Here is a 15,630-nt window from a genome sequence, read left to right as displayed (position 1 = left end):
AGTTCTTACCAGTCACGCTTTGGCTTGGCAAATATGTTTGTCCGCAACTAATAAGTAGACAGCATATGTCATATTAGACAGAAATCTCTTAAAGTGCAGCATTAATCCTCCCAGGCTGAGAGTGAAGAAGGTTAATGCCCGGTTTTGACAGGAATGCTGATGAAGTACTAAATCTGGACCTTTATTAATCGGACTGTGTGCTTGAACATTTGGGAGGAGACAAAGACCTCGTTTTATGATTTATGGAAAACCATTACAAATAGAAATCCTAAGCATAAGCATCTATTAAAATTCCTCTGATGTTTGAATGGCATTTGAATTGCTTGAAGAATGCCTATGATGATTTACACTGGCAAGACTCACATTTCACATCGTGAGGAAGCTGAGCTGAATTTGGATCTGATAAAAACCATGCACTTCTTATTAGAGATCTGCAGTATTTTTAGAAAGCTATATGGGGGAATATGCATACGGATTGTTTTATTCTTTGGATTATTATTATTTTTTTTTTAATGAAGTAATGTCCATTGCATTTTGGCATGGTGAGATTTTAAAGTGAATGCCACAGGACAGTTAGACCATTATTGGCAGTTTCACTGAGGCAATACAGATACAGCTTTTCAAACTACTGCGGATTGCGGTGAAGGTTGTGTTACAAATGGGTCCTGGATATTTAATGAATTAAGCAGGGTGTGTGGTTTTTAGAAGGTTTTAGACATGAGTCACAATTTTAGTGTCTGAAAGTATACATTTTAAGGCATATTTTAAAGCAAAGATACAAGCAAATATACAATTCATAGTCTGTTCTGTCTTGGACTTACAGCTACAGATAGTGTTGTCATCACCAGACATTAAACTCTCAATCTCATGATAACATTAAGAAAATATGCTAAGCTTAAAAACCAAAATTCTCCATATCTGAAAAGGTCCAAGTAAGCTTACCAAAAAATAAATACCTAATATTATATTTGATCTGATCAAGCTTTCCAATATAATTTATAAATATAGGATTGAATACAATATAAGTATTGAATAAATTATATTCTTGTTTATATATTTTGGTTTGTAGTTAACACTGTATATATTATTAATTTAAATAACAGCAAGTATTTCAATGAAAACTGTTAGAACACTAGAGTAAAAGAAAATGATGTTGAAATGATAATGTGAAAATATTCTCTCAGATTTCAGAGAACTTCCACTGTGATCTGAACTCCGATCAAATGAAGAGCTTCCTGCGTTCTCATACTCCTCACATTGACATCTCCACACAGGCCAAGGCAGCCATTTTCTCCATCTCTTACCCCTCTCCAGACATTTACCTGGTCATTAAGGTAAATCCACTGTTTCTGTACCTTCAGTGGCACTGGTAAATGATGCATAAAAGATAGGTTATTTGTTCGTTTGTTTGTTTGGTTAAAATAACATATTCCTCATTCTCTCAAATGTGACCAATCCTCCAAGACTTGTCTGATGTTTGATCACTAGCTTTGCACTGGAGCTACGAGGCTAATGTAGCTAATAGCTGTGAATATTTTGAAAGCTAACAAATAATATAATTTTATTCACCACGTTTAACATTGTGCAAACTGCATGCTCAAATTACTTGCTTTCTTCAGACACTGATGTGAGGTTGTAAGTATCATCATTATGTTGTGGCTACAGCCTACATTTAAATCACAGCCCTGCTGACGTTCAGTAGAACAGCATGACCTTGAGTGTGACACTGCTTTTATATAGTAGCAGTACAGTACAGCTAAATTCCACCTTTTTGAACAATTTCACTATGAACAGGAGAATATGAAAGGAATAAATGGCATGTGCACTTTTTTGTGTCAGACATTATGACAGAATTGTCAAAAAAGTAATTTCCCAAAGAGATTCGCTCTTTGACAAGCTATTCTTTTTTTTTAACTTCGGTCTGTAAAAGAATCTTTGGTCAGATTTCTGCTTCTACTGCAGTTTTTAAAGTGTTATGCAAACATGGCTTGTAATTTATTTGGCTGCCAACACCAATGCAACTGGATTGGGACTGTACTGTTGCCAACACTAACATTTTCCTGCACATTAGCTTGTTATTTGTGTAGGTATAGGTTACTGCAGGTCAGCTGCTTTATACCATGTTCATATATCTGAATAACAATTTAAGAAGCCAAAGCCCAAGGTAGCTGCTGAAGTTGTAGATCGGGGAGGAATATTATACTCCTTTCTTAAAAGTTTACAGGGGTCAAAATACCACAAGGTTCAAACAACACAACTTCTTGAATGACAGGTCTCAGTGCCTATTGAGAATGAGCCTCTATTTACCGTACTTACATGAGTAGAATCGCTGGTCTTTAGTTCTTTTCACTTTGGTCTCTTTCTTCTCTGTTATCATTTTAGCTTGCTCTGTGTGTGCAATGCAGAACAAAATCAGAACAACTAATTTTATCCCATGTTTTCAGACATCAAGTACGTAATGGCGATGATGATGATGATGAGGATAATGGTATGTGTGTATGTGTGTGTTAGATTGAAAAAGTCCTGCAGCAGGGGGAAACTGGAGATTGCGCCGAGCCATACATGACGTTGAAGGAGAGTGACAATACGAAGGTGATGAAACTGTAAACAGGCAGATCAAACTAACCCAGGGCACATATTTTTCGTCTTGAAACTCTTCACACGTATCCTCTGCTCTCCTGTAGAATAAAGAGAAGGTGGAGAAGCTGAGGAACCAGGCTGAGGCCTTCTGTCAAAGACTTGGTCAGTACCGAATGCCATTTGCCTTTGCCATGGTGAACATCGCTAGCATTGTCAGTTCAGCCACACTGGAGCGAGAGACCACTGACTCAGACAGCATCAATGGTGGGTGGACAGAGGTCTTTGTCACTGTATATCACAATTGTTTAAGATTTCTAGCTGCTCTTTACATTATGAATGACGAAGGAAGCTATTCAAATGTTCCAGAAGTGCTTGGGAAATAATCTTTGTACTTGATTTTTTGTCAGATAGTAGCAGTTTGCTTCTATTGATTGGGTGCTTCAGTAAGTAATAGCAGATTATTGACAGGGTGTGATGAGTGGAAAGGCAGAACTTTCTGTATAAATGTTTTATAAGCAGCAGTATACATAGAATTGAAGATATTTCTTAGTTTGTTACCGAAAGATTTAAATGAGTATTTTATAGAATGTTCCATGCAGTGTTCCTAGTGTGTTAAAACTGTTCAATTGTCTAGGCTACCTCCCACTGTGAGTTTTTTACATTCTTTAAAACCCTCTGCAGTCACCTAGAGTGTAAAATATATTAATAATAAGACAGGAGTGAATTCTCTGACTTATAAACCTCAGTAACAGAAAAGCACTTAAACGGTCTGATTACTGTCAAGATTTGCAGATGAGAATGTAACTAAAAACAAGTTGTACCAGTTAACCTACGTGAAATAGTAGGTTACATTTTACCCTGCATTAGTTTGGGCATTGCTCTCGCGTTTAGCTAGTTATGCAGCGTGCTGTGTGAGTGACTCATTTGATTTCTTCATAAGGTACTGCATGTATAAAGTGCCTGTGTGAATATGTTAAATATAGTATGTCTTTGAAGGCCGGAGCAGTTTGGAGAAGAAGGCTTACCTGCCCCGGCGCAACTCTGAGCGGTTCAGTGTCATGGAGGACCAGTTCAACCTGTCAGCCACCAAACCCTCCACCATTACTATCACAACATTCTTCAAACAGGTTAGTTTTGAGATGTTAGTAGAGATGTTTTTGATTAGGGGAAAAAAATCTTAATGAGGTCAGGTGTCAGCTGTTGAATACTGTTTTAGTTATTAATTATGGATCACCCAAACAGCTCACTCCTAGATCCTCTGCATCACAGCCCATTTCATTTATACCCCTCTAGTCCACAGTTTTCATTGAACATGATGACCTTAAGCATGCTGTTTTACTGGGAACAAAGGATCCACATTAAAGTAGCTATTTAGAGTCTTAATTTAAAAAGTTTAATGTAGTAGTTCATTTTAAAAAATCATTATGATGGGCTTTGCATCCACATGTTTTGAACACTTATGATTGCACATAGCACAATGTGTGATTTATTAAGAGCTGAGAAATGTTAGAAGTGTATAATGAGAGTGATATAAGTTGGTCTTACTGCATGTGCTTTCAGGAAGGGGAACGTCTAAGTGATGAAGACTTATTCAAGTTCTTGGCAGACAACAAGAGAACTTCCAACATCCAGCGACGGAGCAAGACTGTATCAGGTGATGCCTTTATCCTTTTTTTATAACATTTATACACACACACATATATGTATATAAATTAACACCTACCTTTTATCAGCTCCACTGACCACACAGGGGCACTTTGTAGTTTACAGGCTGTAGTTGGTTTGTTTCTGTGCATACTTTCTTATCACCATTTCACCTTGCACTTCAATGGTCAAGACATTCACAGGACCACCACAGAGCAGGTATGATCTGGGTGGTAGATCATTCTCAGCGGCTGCAGTGACACTGACATATGTTGTGCTGGTATGAGTGGATCAGACACAGCACTCATGATATCTATCTGTCTGGCTGGCTATCTACTTTTACTATTGACTATCTGCTGTTAAGAAAGACGTGTTTAAAGCCAGACATAAGGCCAAAGACACAAGACTGGAGGATGTCATTCATGCTTTGAATTTTTCTGAATGTGTGTGTTTCTGTGTGTCAGGTTCTCTAAAGCTGGAGATCACCCCTTCTCCTGAGACACTGATGACATGTCTGTCTCCTGAGCTCATTCCCATAAAACCAGCATCAGAGAAAAGCACCAGGCTAATAAAGGAGGTGCTGGAGTTTCCATCCAGTGATGTTTACGTCCCTCACAGTATTTACCGGTCAGTTTACACATATATTTACCTCAAATATGATGTTTTTTAGGGGTGACCCATACATTCACTACACAGACAAACAGAGAATCGGAGAAAAATCTCTGTATCTGGTCATTAACCTTGGCTCTAAGAAAAAAAAAAATAAAGGCCTGCGTTGTGGAAAGAACTGTTGGTTATTTGAGGACTTGTTTATTTGTGAGTGTGAAGCGCCATCTAGTGTTGAAAATTTCAGTTACAGTGCTAACCCACGTTTCCGGTACCGTGAATTTGTTCCCTGCTTTAGATTTTCTCCTTCGTTTTTTAAGGTTATTTACAAATTAAGTCATATTTTAATAGGCCTGTGTATGTTTTGCATATAATGTGGAATTATTACACCATTTGTATTACATTAGTTATTACTGTATTATCCTTAATTAGTAGATGTAAATAAGAAAAAGTATTCTGCTTTTATTTACATATTTGACCCAATTAAGTGCAAAGTCATGTTACAGTTATGGGTTTTTATTACATATTCAGAAATTTTAATAGTTAATAATGTATCACAGCTTCGTGGTAATTCAAGTGCAGTATCCAGTGAGGTTTTACTCATCCATTTTGCTGATGGTTTGTGTAAGGTTTGAATATAAAAACATCAAAGTGTGATGATGTAATGTGGGTCAGGCCGAGCCAGAATTCTGTTGGGCTCAAGTGAGATTTGTGCTCATATTTTAGGAAATATGATATAAAAAATAAAGAATCCTATTATTTTACACTCCATACTGTTATTGATAAGTCAAGGTCAATTATTGCTCCTATTATCCTTTGTGTTTACTAACACAAGGTTTTTCAAATGAATTTCAACAGGCATATAAACATAAAATGAACATGTACACAAACTCCTCCTTGTGCAAGGTTTATGTTATTCTGCAATCCAGACTATCTAGTTAGCCCCGCAGCAGCAGCAACTCTAATTTTAAGGATGAAATCCATTTCTTATTTGTACCCCTACCCCTTGTTCCACATTAAATTTTGCAGTAAACTTATGTGCTTGAATGTAATTGACTCACCATTTAAAGTGGAACTGGAAGTTAACTAGCTAGCTACCAAGACATCAGAGTACTACTAATTATGCTTTATGTTTGTTATGAACAAAAGGGTCATTCAACCCCAACATTCAGCTCAGATAATACGATTGTTGTCATACTTTCAAAGGAGAATATACTGACATTTGTGGGTTTATTCCCAGTAAGGGCTAAGGCCCGTGCCCCTCAGCAAAATGGAGGGTTATGGTGGTTAAGCGGTAGAGGCAAGGGGTGAAATGGGATTCACCATAATCATGAATATTGTTTATAGTGTAGTAAATGTTCAGAGCTGGTGGTGCCTGGCTCATGATAAAAATCAATTGACAAAATGTGGGTCGCTTGGAAAAAAGAACTTTGAAAAGCATTGCACTAACGTGTACTCTGTCACTGTTTGTTTTGCAGAAACCTGTTATATGTGTATCCTCAGAGACTGATCACTGGTAATCGCTTGACATCCGCCAGGAATATTACTGTAAAGATCCAATTTATGAGCGGAGAGGACACCAGCTGTGCACTGCCTGTGAGCGCACACACTCTCACGTTTATTGTTGTGAAAGTTCTGGTTGTACTTTGTTGTATTTCTAAAGTAAAAATATTTGACAAATTACCAATTGAACAAATGGGGAAAAGTAAAACATACATTGGAAGTTTACTCCATCTCATCCAACCTTTTCCATTTTCTTCATTAAGGTCATATTCGGGAAATCAGGTGGTCCCGAGTTTGTATCAGAAATCTACACACCTGTCACATACCACAACAGGTGAGACTACTTTTCTAAACTTCTGTCGACCTTATCATCAGGAGGTTTATCCCAGCCAGGGCTTAAGCCTAGTCCTGGGCTACACAGCATACTGAATTGCGATTTTCCGTTAGTGAGGAAGATGTAGTCCAGGACTAGACTTAATCCCTGCCTGGGAAACAACCACTATAAATTTGATCCTCAGTGATGCCTCAGATATTTGTGTCTGGGGTTCATAGAGAGTTTAATTCCCTTCGCTGTTTTGGCGTTTGTAAGGTATTTCTCACTCTTCCCCATCACTAGGCATAATGTTAGTCATCGCTGGCATCTGTTAGCTAACATAACAGTTTTTGGCAATAAGTGTTCTCCTCCATGAATGGTGAGCTGCAATGAATGGTGCCTTAGTGATAGTTTGAAAAGATGCAGTCACTGGTTTTACATGTCTCTGAGGAAGCATGTGTTTGCCCTCACTTGAGAGCATCATGTGATTGAGCGAGTCCTCGCTAATGGCTGGAATTAGCAGTGAGTAAAATTTGAAAGTTTCTCATTTATACACTCTCCTAGGTTTCAGATGTTTAAACATGTGATGTCCTATCTTTTGTAAGCCGATAGAGTGATGTATAAAATGTGTATTTTTATTAGTATTTGTACTGTACAATAACACTCTGGTAATTGTGGGGTACAGGTCTCCAGATTTCTATGAGGAGGTGAAGATCCAGCTGCCAGCAAAACTCACTGAGAAACATCACCTGCTTTTCTCCTTCTACCACATCAGCTGCCAGCAGAAGCAGAACCAGAGCGGTAGTGTGGAAGCCCTCATTGGATACTCTGTGAGTCAGTCAAAAAATGAACAAATGAGGGTTCAAAAAAAGGTCAAAAAATACCAAAAAGCTGAAGCTGTTACCAATAAATTAAAATAAGTAAACAAGAACACAACATTATATAAACAGTACTTTTGGGCAGAGTACTGTATATGGGGATACTGATATTTATGGTATGATTGCATAGCACACATAGAGGTTTGTGCTGGTTTATCATGCAAGTATATATATACATATCGTTCAGTGACTGTGTAACATAAATCTGATTAATAAGTAATTTCTGCTTGTTGGTAATTGTCTAAAATCTTTTTATCATGTTGTTATTTTGTGATTGTGATGTATTCCTAAGTGTGGGAAAGACACCATATAAATGAAAGTGTTGATAAAAGTATGGTGATATGTTTTGCAGTGGTTACCCATCCAGAACACTGAGAGGCTTCAGATGGGTCAGCATTGCCTGCCCATTGCTCTAGAGCGGCTTCCCATCAACTATTCAATGCATTCTGCTGAGGTACAGTACTCAAATCTACTGCTGGCACCAGATCTGTAGAATGAGCTCTGTTCTCACCTTACATCCCTGTAATGCACAACAAACCCCAGTTCCAAAGCAGTACGTCAAATATCCGTAGAAATTAAACATCATGAACACTTTATGCCCTAGTCATCAAACTGTTTAATTACATCAGTTTGTTATATAAGCTCAAGAAAACATGTTCGTTTAATTTCTGTGTGACAGTTTTCTCTAAAAAAGAAAGACATGGGCTAGGCATGTGCTAGTTTTTAACATGATAAATTTGTGTATATATATATATATATATATATATATATTATTTATTTATTTATTTATTTTTTACACAAGATTATTGGTTTTATTGTTTCTTCAGCACTTACTAAGCTGTTTAGTGCTTCGGTGTGTAGACTGTATACACGTAGGATTTAAAACTTTTTAACACTGTTTACGTAATACACTATTAAACAGGAGCGCTAATATATTTGTGCAGAAATTACCCACTCAGGTGCCCCCAGTGAAGTGGATGGAGAATCATAAGGGTGTGTTCAGTCTGGAGATTCAGGCTGTGTCTTCTGTTCATATACAGGTGGATAAAACATGCATGCATACACACACACACACACACACACACACACACACTCACACAATTATCTGAAACAAGTGAACAGAAATATTTTCACCCACTGAAACCCATTCTGCCCTGTGATGGACTGGCACCTCATCCAGTGAACAACCATGAACAAGATAAACATTTAAAGACAATGAATGATTGAAAATAAAAGCATTCCATTTAAAATTATGAAAGCTACTTTTCCTTCTCTAATAAATTGCTGTTTTGGAGATCTCAAGTTTTAATAAACTAAACGAGTGATAATTTACTGGATAACTCTTAAAACATAAAGTAAATATATAAAAATGCTCTGTGACAGGACACTCATCTGGAGAGGTTCTTCACTCTGTGTCATGCTCTGGAAGGGAAGCCCACCTTCCCAATCCGTGTTCGTGATGAGAAACTTACTGAGAACAAACTGGAGCACGAACTAAAGCTCAGCATCATCTCCCTGTCCTCCTCTGCTTTGGAGCCGCTGGTTCTCTTTCTGCACCTGGTGCTGGACAAGCTGTTTTGCCTCATCATGCAGCCCATGGTCATCGCTGGACAGGCTGGTGAGCTGCAGCATGCTTGTAGTGAAGAATTACAAATTGTGAACATGGCTTATTTATATTTAATATTTTACATGCCCTCCGATGCACCCTGTTAAGTGTACAGTTATTAAGTAACAACTCTAAGGTGGTTTGACTGGAGAAGTGGTGACCAATGTATAGCTTTATTCAGATTTCACTTTACTCCTGTTTTGTATCTGCCTGATTCATTCTGTCTCATCATAGTTATTTTTTTTCCAGCAAATTTGGCCCAAATAGCCTTTGAGTCTGTGGTGTCCGTTGTCAACAGCCTTCACAACAGTCAAGAGCTAGCCAAGGACCACCAGGGCAGGAACTGTCTCCTAGCAACCTACCTCTACTATGTGTTCCGGTTGCCAGATACTCCCCTTGAAGTTCTCAACACAGGTGCGACCATGAACTCACCTTGGATTAGTACTGATGCAACACTCCAGCATCAAGGGGCAATCCTTGTTTATTTGTGTACTCACTCACAGCTGTTTTATGATCAGAAAGCAAATACAAGACTGTGTTTTATATAAAGATGTAGTGCAGCTGAAAATCTCATTTGCACAAAATTTTCATACTTAAGTAGAGGGACATTTGGCACTAGAAATATATTTATTTAAGAAATAAGGCTAGGTTTAATTAAATAGGTTTAATTTAGGCACCTTTAATTAACACTGAGCAGGTGACATGCTCTGCTGAAGCCAAGTCATGTCGAGTTTCTTTATTAACCACATTATGAAGCTATTTATTTATAAAGGGACTAAAATCTAGTTAGAAAATATCTTAGTATGCCCCTACACATTTGTGATTTCATGATGAACCTAAGTCATTCATTTTTTCGTTCATTCATTGTCTGAAACCACTTATCCAATTCAGGGTCCGGAGCCTACCTGGAATACACCCTGGAGGGGGCATCAGTCCTTCACAAGGCGACACACACACTCACGCATTCACTCACACACTCACACCTACGGACACTTTTAAGTCACCAATCCACCTATAAACGTGTGTGGTTTTTTTTCCTCATTCAAGTAGCATAAAAAGCTGGAAACAACTCTTCTCTGTCTGATTGGGATTGTGTTGGCATTTCAGACTAGACACAGATTGACACTTGGCTTAACAATGTTGGATTATTAGAGATAATTTTTAAAGCTTGTAATTTGCAACATTATGATGAATTATGAATGTAAACTTGTATTTAGACCAAGTTGTGAGCCACTGCAGACCCTTATGTGGCCATACAACTGCAGAATAAAAAAAAATACTTGAATAACTCCAACTCTGTTTATAGCTCTGTGGAAATGTGTGGTGTTTTTAGGCACAGGGCCACTGTGTCAGGAGAGTCGGTACAGCACCATGGGTCGAGCAACAGCCACAGCAGTGGGCTCCATGCTCCTCCAGTCCCGCATTCGCTCCAGCAGCAATCCTGATATTCCTGCTCCACAAAGTGCTGAGGACACTGAGGTCAAGAACATTCTGGCTGGGAAGGTACTCAAACACTCATACATTCACAGATACTGAAATGTACACTGAAACACTGATTTTATATAACGTTGCTGTCATAATCTTAATTTATTTCACACTAGCTACTAATTGGTAGAATATTTCATGTAGAAATTGTTCAAATAACTTTATTTTTAATTAATCATATATAGTTTTACTAAAAACCAATCACAATTTCAAAGGCATTTTACATATTAAGCCATTAATCAGACTCATTTGTTCAATGTCGAATACTTAATTAAACCCCACCCTGCCTGGTAAAGGGCAGCGGTGTTATCCACTAACATATTAATATACTAATATCCACTGCCATGACAACCGTCGTTAGCACAGTGTTGTTACAGTGGTTTATATATACCCACTTGATTAACACTTATAATTTCCCATTTACGTATTTCCTTTCACAGGGCTTGAATCATCCTGGGAGCAGAATGTCCACTATCTTTGATGTTACCAACCACTCTCAGAGCTTCTCCACAAGCACTCGGCCTTCAAACAGAAAGGTAATAGATTTTAACTAGCCAGAATTTTTATAGGTCTGACTTTATATTAAATGTCTTTGATAACTATGTAATTACACATTAGCAGTGCATTTAACAGCTGTGTAACTACTGCTGATATATCCATTTATACTATAGTACAAGTTCTGTAAGGTCTCATATAAAGTAACTTCAGGTTTTACTCATTTAATTACAAGTAATTACATTGTAAAATCTCAAGATACATATTTAATATTATTTTATAAGTAAAAACTTTGGTAAATATATGCATTTACAGAAGCTCTATTACTGTAAGCTGTATAACTTATCACAAGATACTTCCATTCCCACAAATTCACTTCCATTGCTCTGCAGCCCAATGGAGAAGGGGGATGTATACCCTTTTAGACAACACGTTGCACTGAGCATTGTGACCTTAAGCGCATGTTTAGCTGCTCCAGAGCATCTCAGTTCATTTTCCAATTTTATATAATACAAAATTAAGATCCACGTAATTTAACATTTGACTCCAAAGTGACTGCACCTTATAGTAGATGAATGCAATGTTTGTAAAAAGCTCTTTTATGTTCACAAAACTTCTGAAGGTAATTTTTTCTTGTTACAATTTGTTACAATGTCACGTTTTACCAAGACTTTCAGAGGAGTGTAAGTCTGTAAATCTGTTGCAGCAATTTCATGAAGAGCTGGCTCTCCAGATGGTGGTCAGCACAGGTGTCTGCAGAGAGAACGTCTATAAATACTGCTGGTTCTTCTTCGAGCTCCTGGTGAGAGCACATTGGGGTTGATTGGGTTGAGGGATTTAATGATTGGATTCATGGATCTGCATGAGGACACTCAACACACCACAATTATGCATGAGACACCAGATTTAGTTGAAGATCTTATTGTTCTTTATGTGCTGAGAGAATTTGCAATGATAATCTTAAACTGTCGTTTTTGGTTTCAGTAGAAATTTTATACATTTTGTTGTTATATACAGTATATAATGATAGTTACATTTTAGCTACATTTTTGTCAGCAAGAGTTAATTAACTGTGTGGGTGTGTGTGTGTGATCCAGGTGAAGAGCATGGCTCAACATGTTGCTCAGATCGACAAACAGATAGTGCCCCGCAAGAACCGTTTTTCTGACCGCTTCAAAGATGACATTACCACTATTGTTAATGTGGTGACAGCGGAGATTGGAACTATACTGGTCAAACAACAGAAGGTTAGAAACTTTATGTTATTATTCCTGTAATTCTAAATTTATAGGAGGAGAGGAAGAGTTTTAATAATGATAAGTATTATTATATGTTAATATTTTAACATATGTTAATGTAACATCTCACAGGAATGTGATTTTCATCATGTCAAGTCAAGTAAAGTGAGGGTTTATTGTCATTTCTGCTTAAGTACACAGTGAAATTAAGCAACATTCCTCCAGGACCATGGTGCAACACAACACAAAGGCAAATTAAACAGTACATTTAGCATGAAAGACATAAAAAACTGTGGTGTTGCCATAACAAACAAACTGCCCATGGATTCATGGATTTGAAACGAAGCAGTGGCAGTGTGTCTATATATATATATATAAAGCAATAGTGTTGATGTTTTTGAAGAATTAAAAATGTGTATATTCTGATGTGTATGACAGGAGCTGGATCAGGCAGAGAAGGTGAACATCAGTCTGGCTTTCTTTGTTTATGATCTGATGTCGCTCATGGACAGAGGCTTTGTGTTCAATCTTGTGAAGAATTACTGTAACCAGGTAAGAGCTGTCAATAGCAGTTTATTGTGACAATGCACTGTAGACATTTAGTAGAAGAATGTGTAGTCTTTAACCTATGTACATTTTAGGGCACCCCCTGTTTAAACTGCATGTTTATTTGATGATAACTACACATCCTCTACACAGTAAATTCACCAGTGTTAAATCAACACTATTAGTGTTAAATTAACACTGTTAGTGTAATAATTCAACATTCTCAGTGTTAAGTTAACACTAATAGTGTTGATTTAACACTGGTGAATTTACTGTGTACAGAAAACACAGTCCGGCATATTTAAATTAAAAACATTGATGTCAATGATAATAATATCTGTTTAATATTTAATAATATCTTTTTAACTGTCCAGCTGTTTAGATATTCAAAATACATTTCTTCCAGTTTTAGCCTTGGTTTTATAGTTGTTTTTTTTTGTGCAAAATGTAATACACATTAATAAAATTGGATTCAAATGTACATATTTAAGATTGTTTTCTGTAAAGTATGTACTAACTTATTTTCAATTACAGAGTCAATGATTCATGACACTTGAGCAGGGCTATTTAAACTTTTGAACCTGTCAGACAAATAAATATTGATTAGCATCGTTCTAACTTTCCCCAGCCTCAAAGTTGTGACTCAAGCTATCCTTAACCTTAGCCCAAAACCTGAACTTTCTGTGTGGTGTTATTTTGCAGATGTCAGCTAAGAGTGTCTCTATGTCCACTCTGATCAGCATGAGGCTGGAGTTCCTGCGAATTCTCTGCAGTCACGAGCACTACCTGAACCTCAGCTTGTACTTCAGTAACCCCGCCTCAAACCCTGCCTCCCCCTGCCCCTCTATCACCTCACAGGTCAGTACACGCTGTCCATGGACAAGATATTCTCACATGGTTTTTACTCCCTACCTAAAATATCAGTTTAACAGCGGGCTTTGAGACTTTTGGGGATTTTTCCTTTGCTGCTTTTATTATGTAGTATACAGTATTTCACACTGTAAACATTTATCACTTTATCTCTCTCATCCTGGTTCTCTTTCTATCTCTTGCTCTGTCTGTCTGTCTCCATCTCTCTGTTTCTCATAGCCTTAGCTGTGTTAGACTCAAGCATAATAAGTCATTAATCATACACAACGAACCTTAATACAATAAGGAATAAAAAAATATAAAAATGCAGCATTGCCAAAATCATTGCTACTGCCTCCAAGTGAAGGGCCATTTGCTTCCTTTCCATTAATGCAGATCTAATTTTGAAAGCAATTCTAAAGCCAAAATGGAGCATGCTCATTCCAACCTCTAGTGGTTAGAAATGTGGAAAATGCAGTCATTATGAAAGAGGCGTCTTGAAACAAGTCTAGGCCGCTCTCTCAGTGTTAAACATTATTACGTTCATTTTTTGCCGAGCTTGGGTGGGGAGGATTAAAGCGAATCAAATTCAGAAAAAGTAGCAGACAAAGTTCTCGGAGCCTCAGTGTCTTGTTGTTTTTGTCCTTGCTCTGTGCTGAGAATGAAGTTAAAAGCTTTATAATATTTTCTGATGTGAGAGAGAGTGCATTAGATTTAATAAGGAGGGTCTTCTCATAATTGCTGCCTTTTTTTCTTCCTTTACAAAGGACATTTACCAAAGTGCTGCTCTCTGCTCATTTACATTAAAACCTTGTGAAAAGTCTTACTCTTTTTTGCCATATTTAGCCAGTACTTTGAAGCTTTAGATGCAATGTTTCAGATTGTGATATTGTTTTATTTATTTATTTATTTGTGTTTGTGTGTGTTTTCAGAACTCAAGCTCATGTAGTTTGCAGGATCAGAAGATCTTGGCCATGTTTGATCTGTCTCAGGAGTTTAAGCAGCAGCACTATCTGACCGGTCTACTGCTGACTGAGCTCAGTGCAGCACTGGACATGGAGTCAGAAGGGTTAGTCCAGCACACTTAACACAGAGGGACTAGACAATACCAAGAATACCTTACAAATGCTCTATAATTCATTCATTCATTGTCTACGTAACCATTCATCCAGTTCAGGGTCACGGTGGGTCCAGAGCCTACCCGGAATGACTGGGCGTAAGGCGGGAAACCACCCTTAAGGGGGCGCCAGTTTTTCCTTCACAGGGCTACACTCTCACATTCACTCACACACTCACACCTATGGACACGTTTGAGTCGCCAGTCGGACCATGGGAGGAAACCGGAGCACCCGGAGGAAACCCACGCAGACACAAAAACTCTTCACAGAGTCACCCAGAGCGGTGCCTGAACCCAAAAACTCGAGGTCCCTGGAGCTATGTGACATCAACACTCCCTGTTGCGCCACCGCGCCATGTGCTCTATTATGAGTCATTAATAATTGAAAGCCCTTATTAAAATTTATTATCAAAATAATTAACATAATAATGCAGATAAGCCACAAAAGAGTAGTGCTGATTTACTCTTTTATTTAATAACATAATTCCCCAAACGTGTTGTTGTATTTGTTATTATTTTATATGTGTATTTATTTATTAATTATGTGTCTAAGACTATTGTTAGTCTAATAAAGCAAATCTGCACTACACTATGAATATGTTCTGAATGAATGTGTACAACATGGTGTTTCTTTTGTGATAGAAAACACAAAAAAGCACAAGAAAGCTTCTGGGTTATATGCTTATTTGCTAACTACTCTGGGGGAAGATTTTTTTTAATGCAAAAAAGACCTAGTTGAGCTCCACTGATTGTATTCGCATTTAATACTG

General features: G+C 37.6%; 1 protein-coding gene across 2 annotated transcripts in view; it reads left to right on the top strand.

Annotated features, from left to right (window-relative positions):
- Positions 1 to 15,630, top strand: part of dock8 (dedicator of cytokinesis 8) — a 66,648-nt gene that overhangs the window by 29,100 nt on the left and 21,918 nt on the right. For both annotated transcript variants that reach the window (XM_066643354.1, XM_066643355.1), the window contains exons 9-28: positions 1,185 to 1,334; positions 2,512 to 2,592; positions 2,685 to 2,844; positions 3,577 to 3,707; positions 4,141 to 4,234; positions 4,689 to 4,851; positions 6,309 to 6,426; positions 6,597 to 6,667; positions 7,332 to 7,476; positions 7,877 to 7,978; positions 8,469 to 8,564; positions 8,908 to 9,142; positions 9,380 to 9,544; positions 10,464 to 10,633; positions 11,056 to 11,151; positions 11,817 to 11,912; positions 12,208 to 12,357; positions 12,787 to 12,900; positions 13,597 to 13,752; positions 14,676 to 14,812. In XM_066643354.1, coding sequence (XP_066499451.1) covers positions 1,185 to 1,334; positions 2,512 to 2,592; positions 2,685 to 2,844; positions 3,577 to 3,707; positions 4,141 to 4,234; positions 4,689 to 4,851; positions 6,309 to 6,426; positions 6,597 to 6,667; positions 7,332 to 7,476; positions 7,877 to 7,978; positions 8,469 to 8,564; positions 8,908 to 9,142; positions 9,380 to 9,544; positions 10,464 to 10,633; positions 11,056 to 11,151; positions 11,817 to 11,912; positions 12,208 to 12,357; positions 12,787 to 12,900; positions 13,597 to 13,752; positions 14,676 to 14,812 — 2,630 coding nt within the window. The remainder of the gene's footprint in view (positions 1 to 1,184; positions 1,335 to 2,511; positions 2,593 to 2,684; positions 2,845 to 3,576; positions 3,708 to 4,140; positions 4,235 to 4,688; positions 4,852 to 6,308; positions 6,427 to 6,596; positions 6,668 to 7,331; positions 7,477 to 7,876; positions 7,979 to 8,468; positions 8,565 to 8,907; positions 9,143 to 9,379; positions 9,545 to 10,463; positions 10,634 to 11,055; positions 11,152 to 11,816; positions 11,913 to 12,207; positions 12,358 to 12,786; positions 12,901 to 13,596; positions 13,753 to 14,675; positions 14,813 to 15,630) is intronic.

This window comes from Hoplias malabaricus, chromosome 14 (genome assembly GCF_029633855.1).
Source record: "Hoplias malabaricus isolate fHopMal1 chromosome 14, fHopMal1.hap1, whole genome shotgun sequence".
Taxonomy (NCBI): domain Eukaryota; kingdom Metazoa; phylum Chordata; class Actinopteri; order Characiformes; family Erythrinidae; genus Hoplias; species Hoplias malabaricus.
The sequence above is the reverse complement of the archived record's forward strand: the minus strand, read 5'-3'. Positions and strand labels throughout refer to the sequence as shown.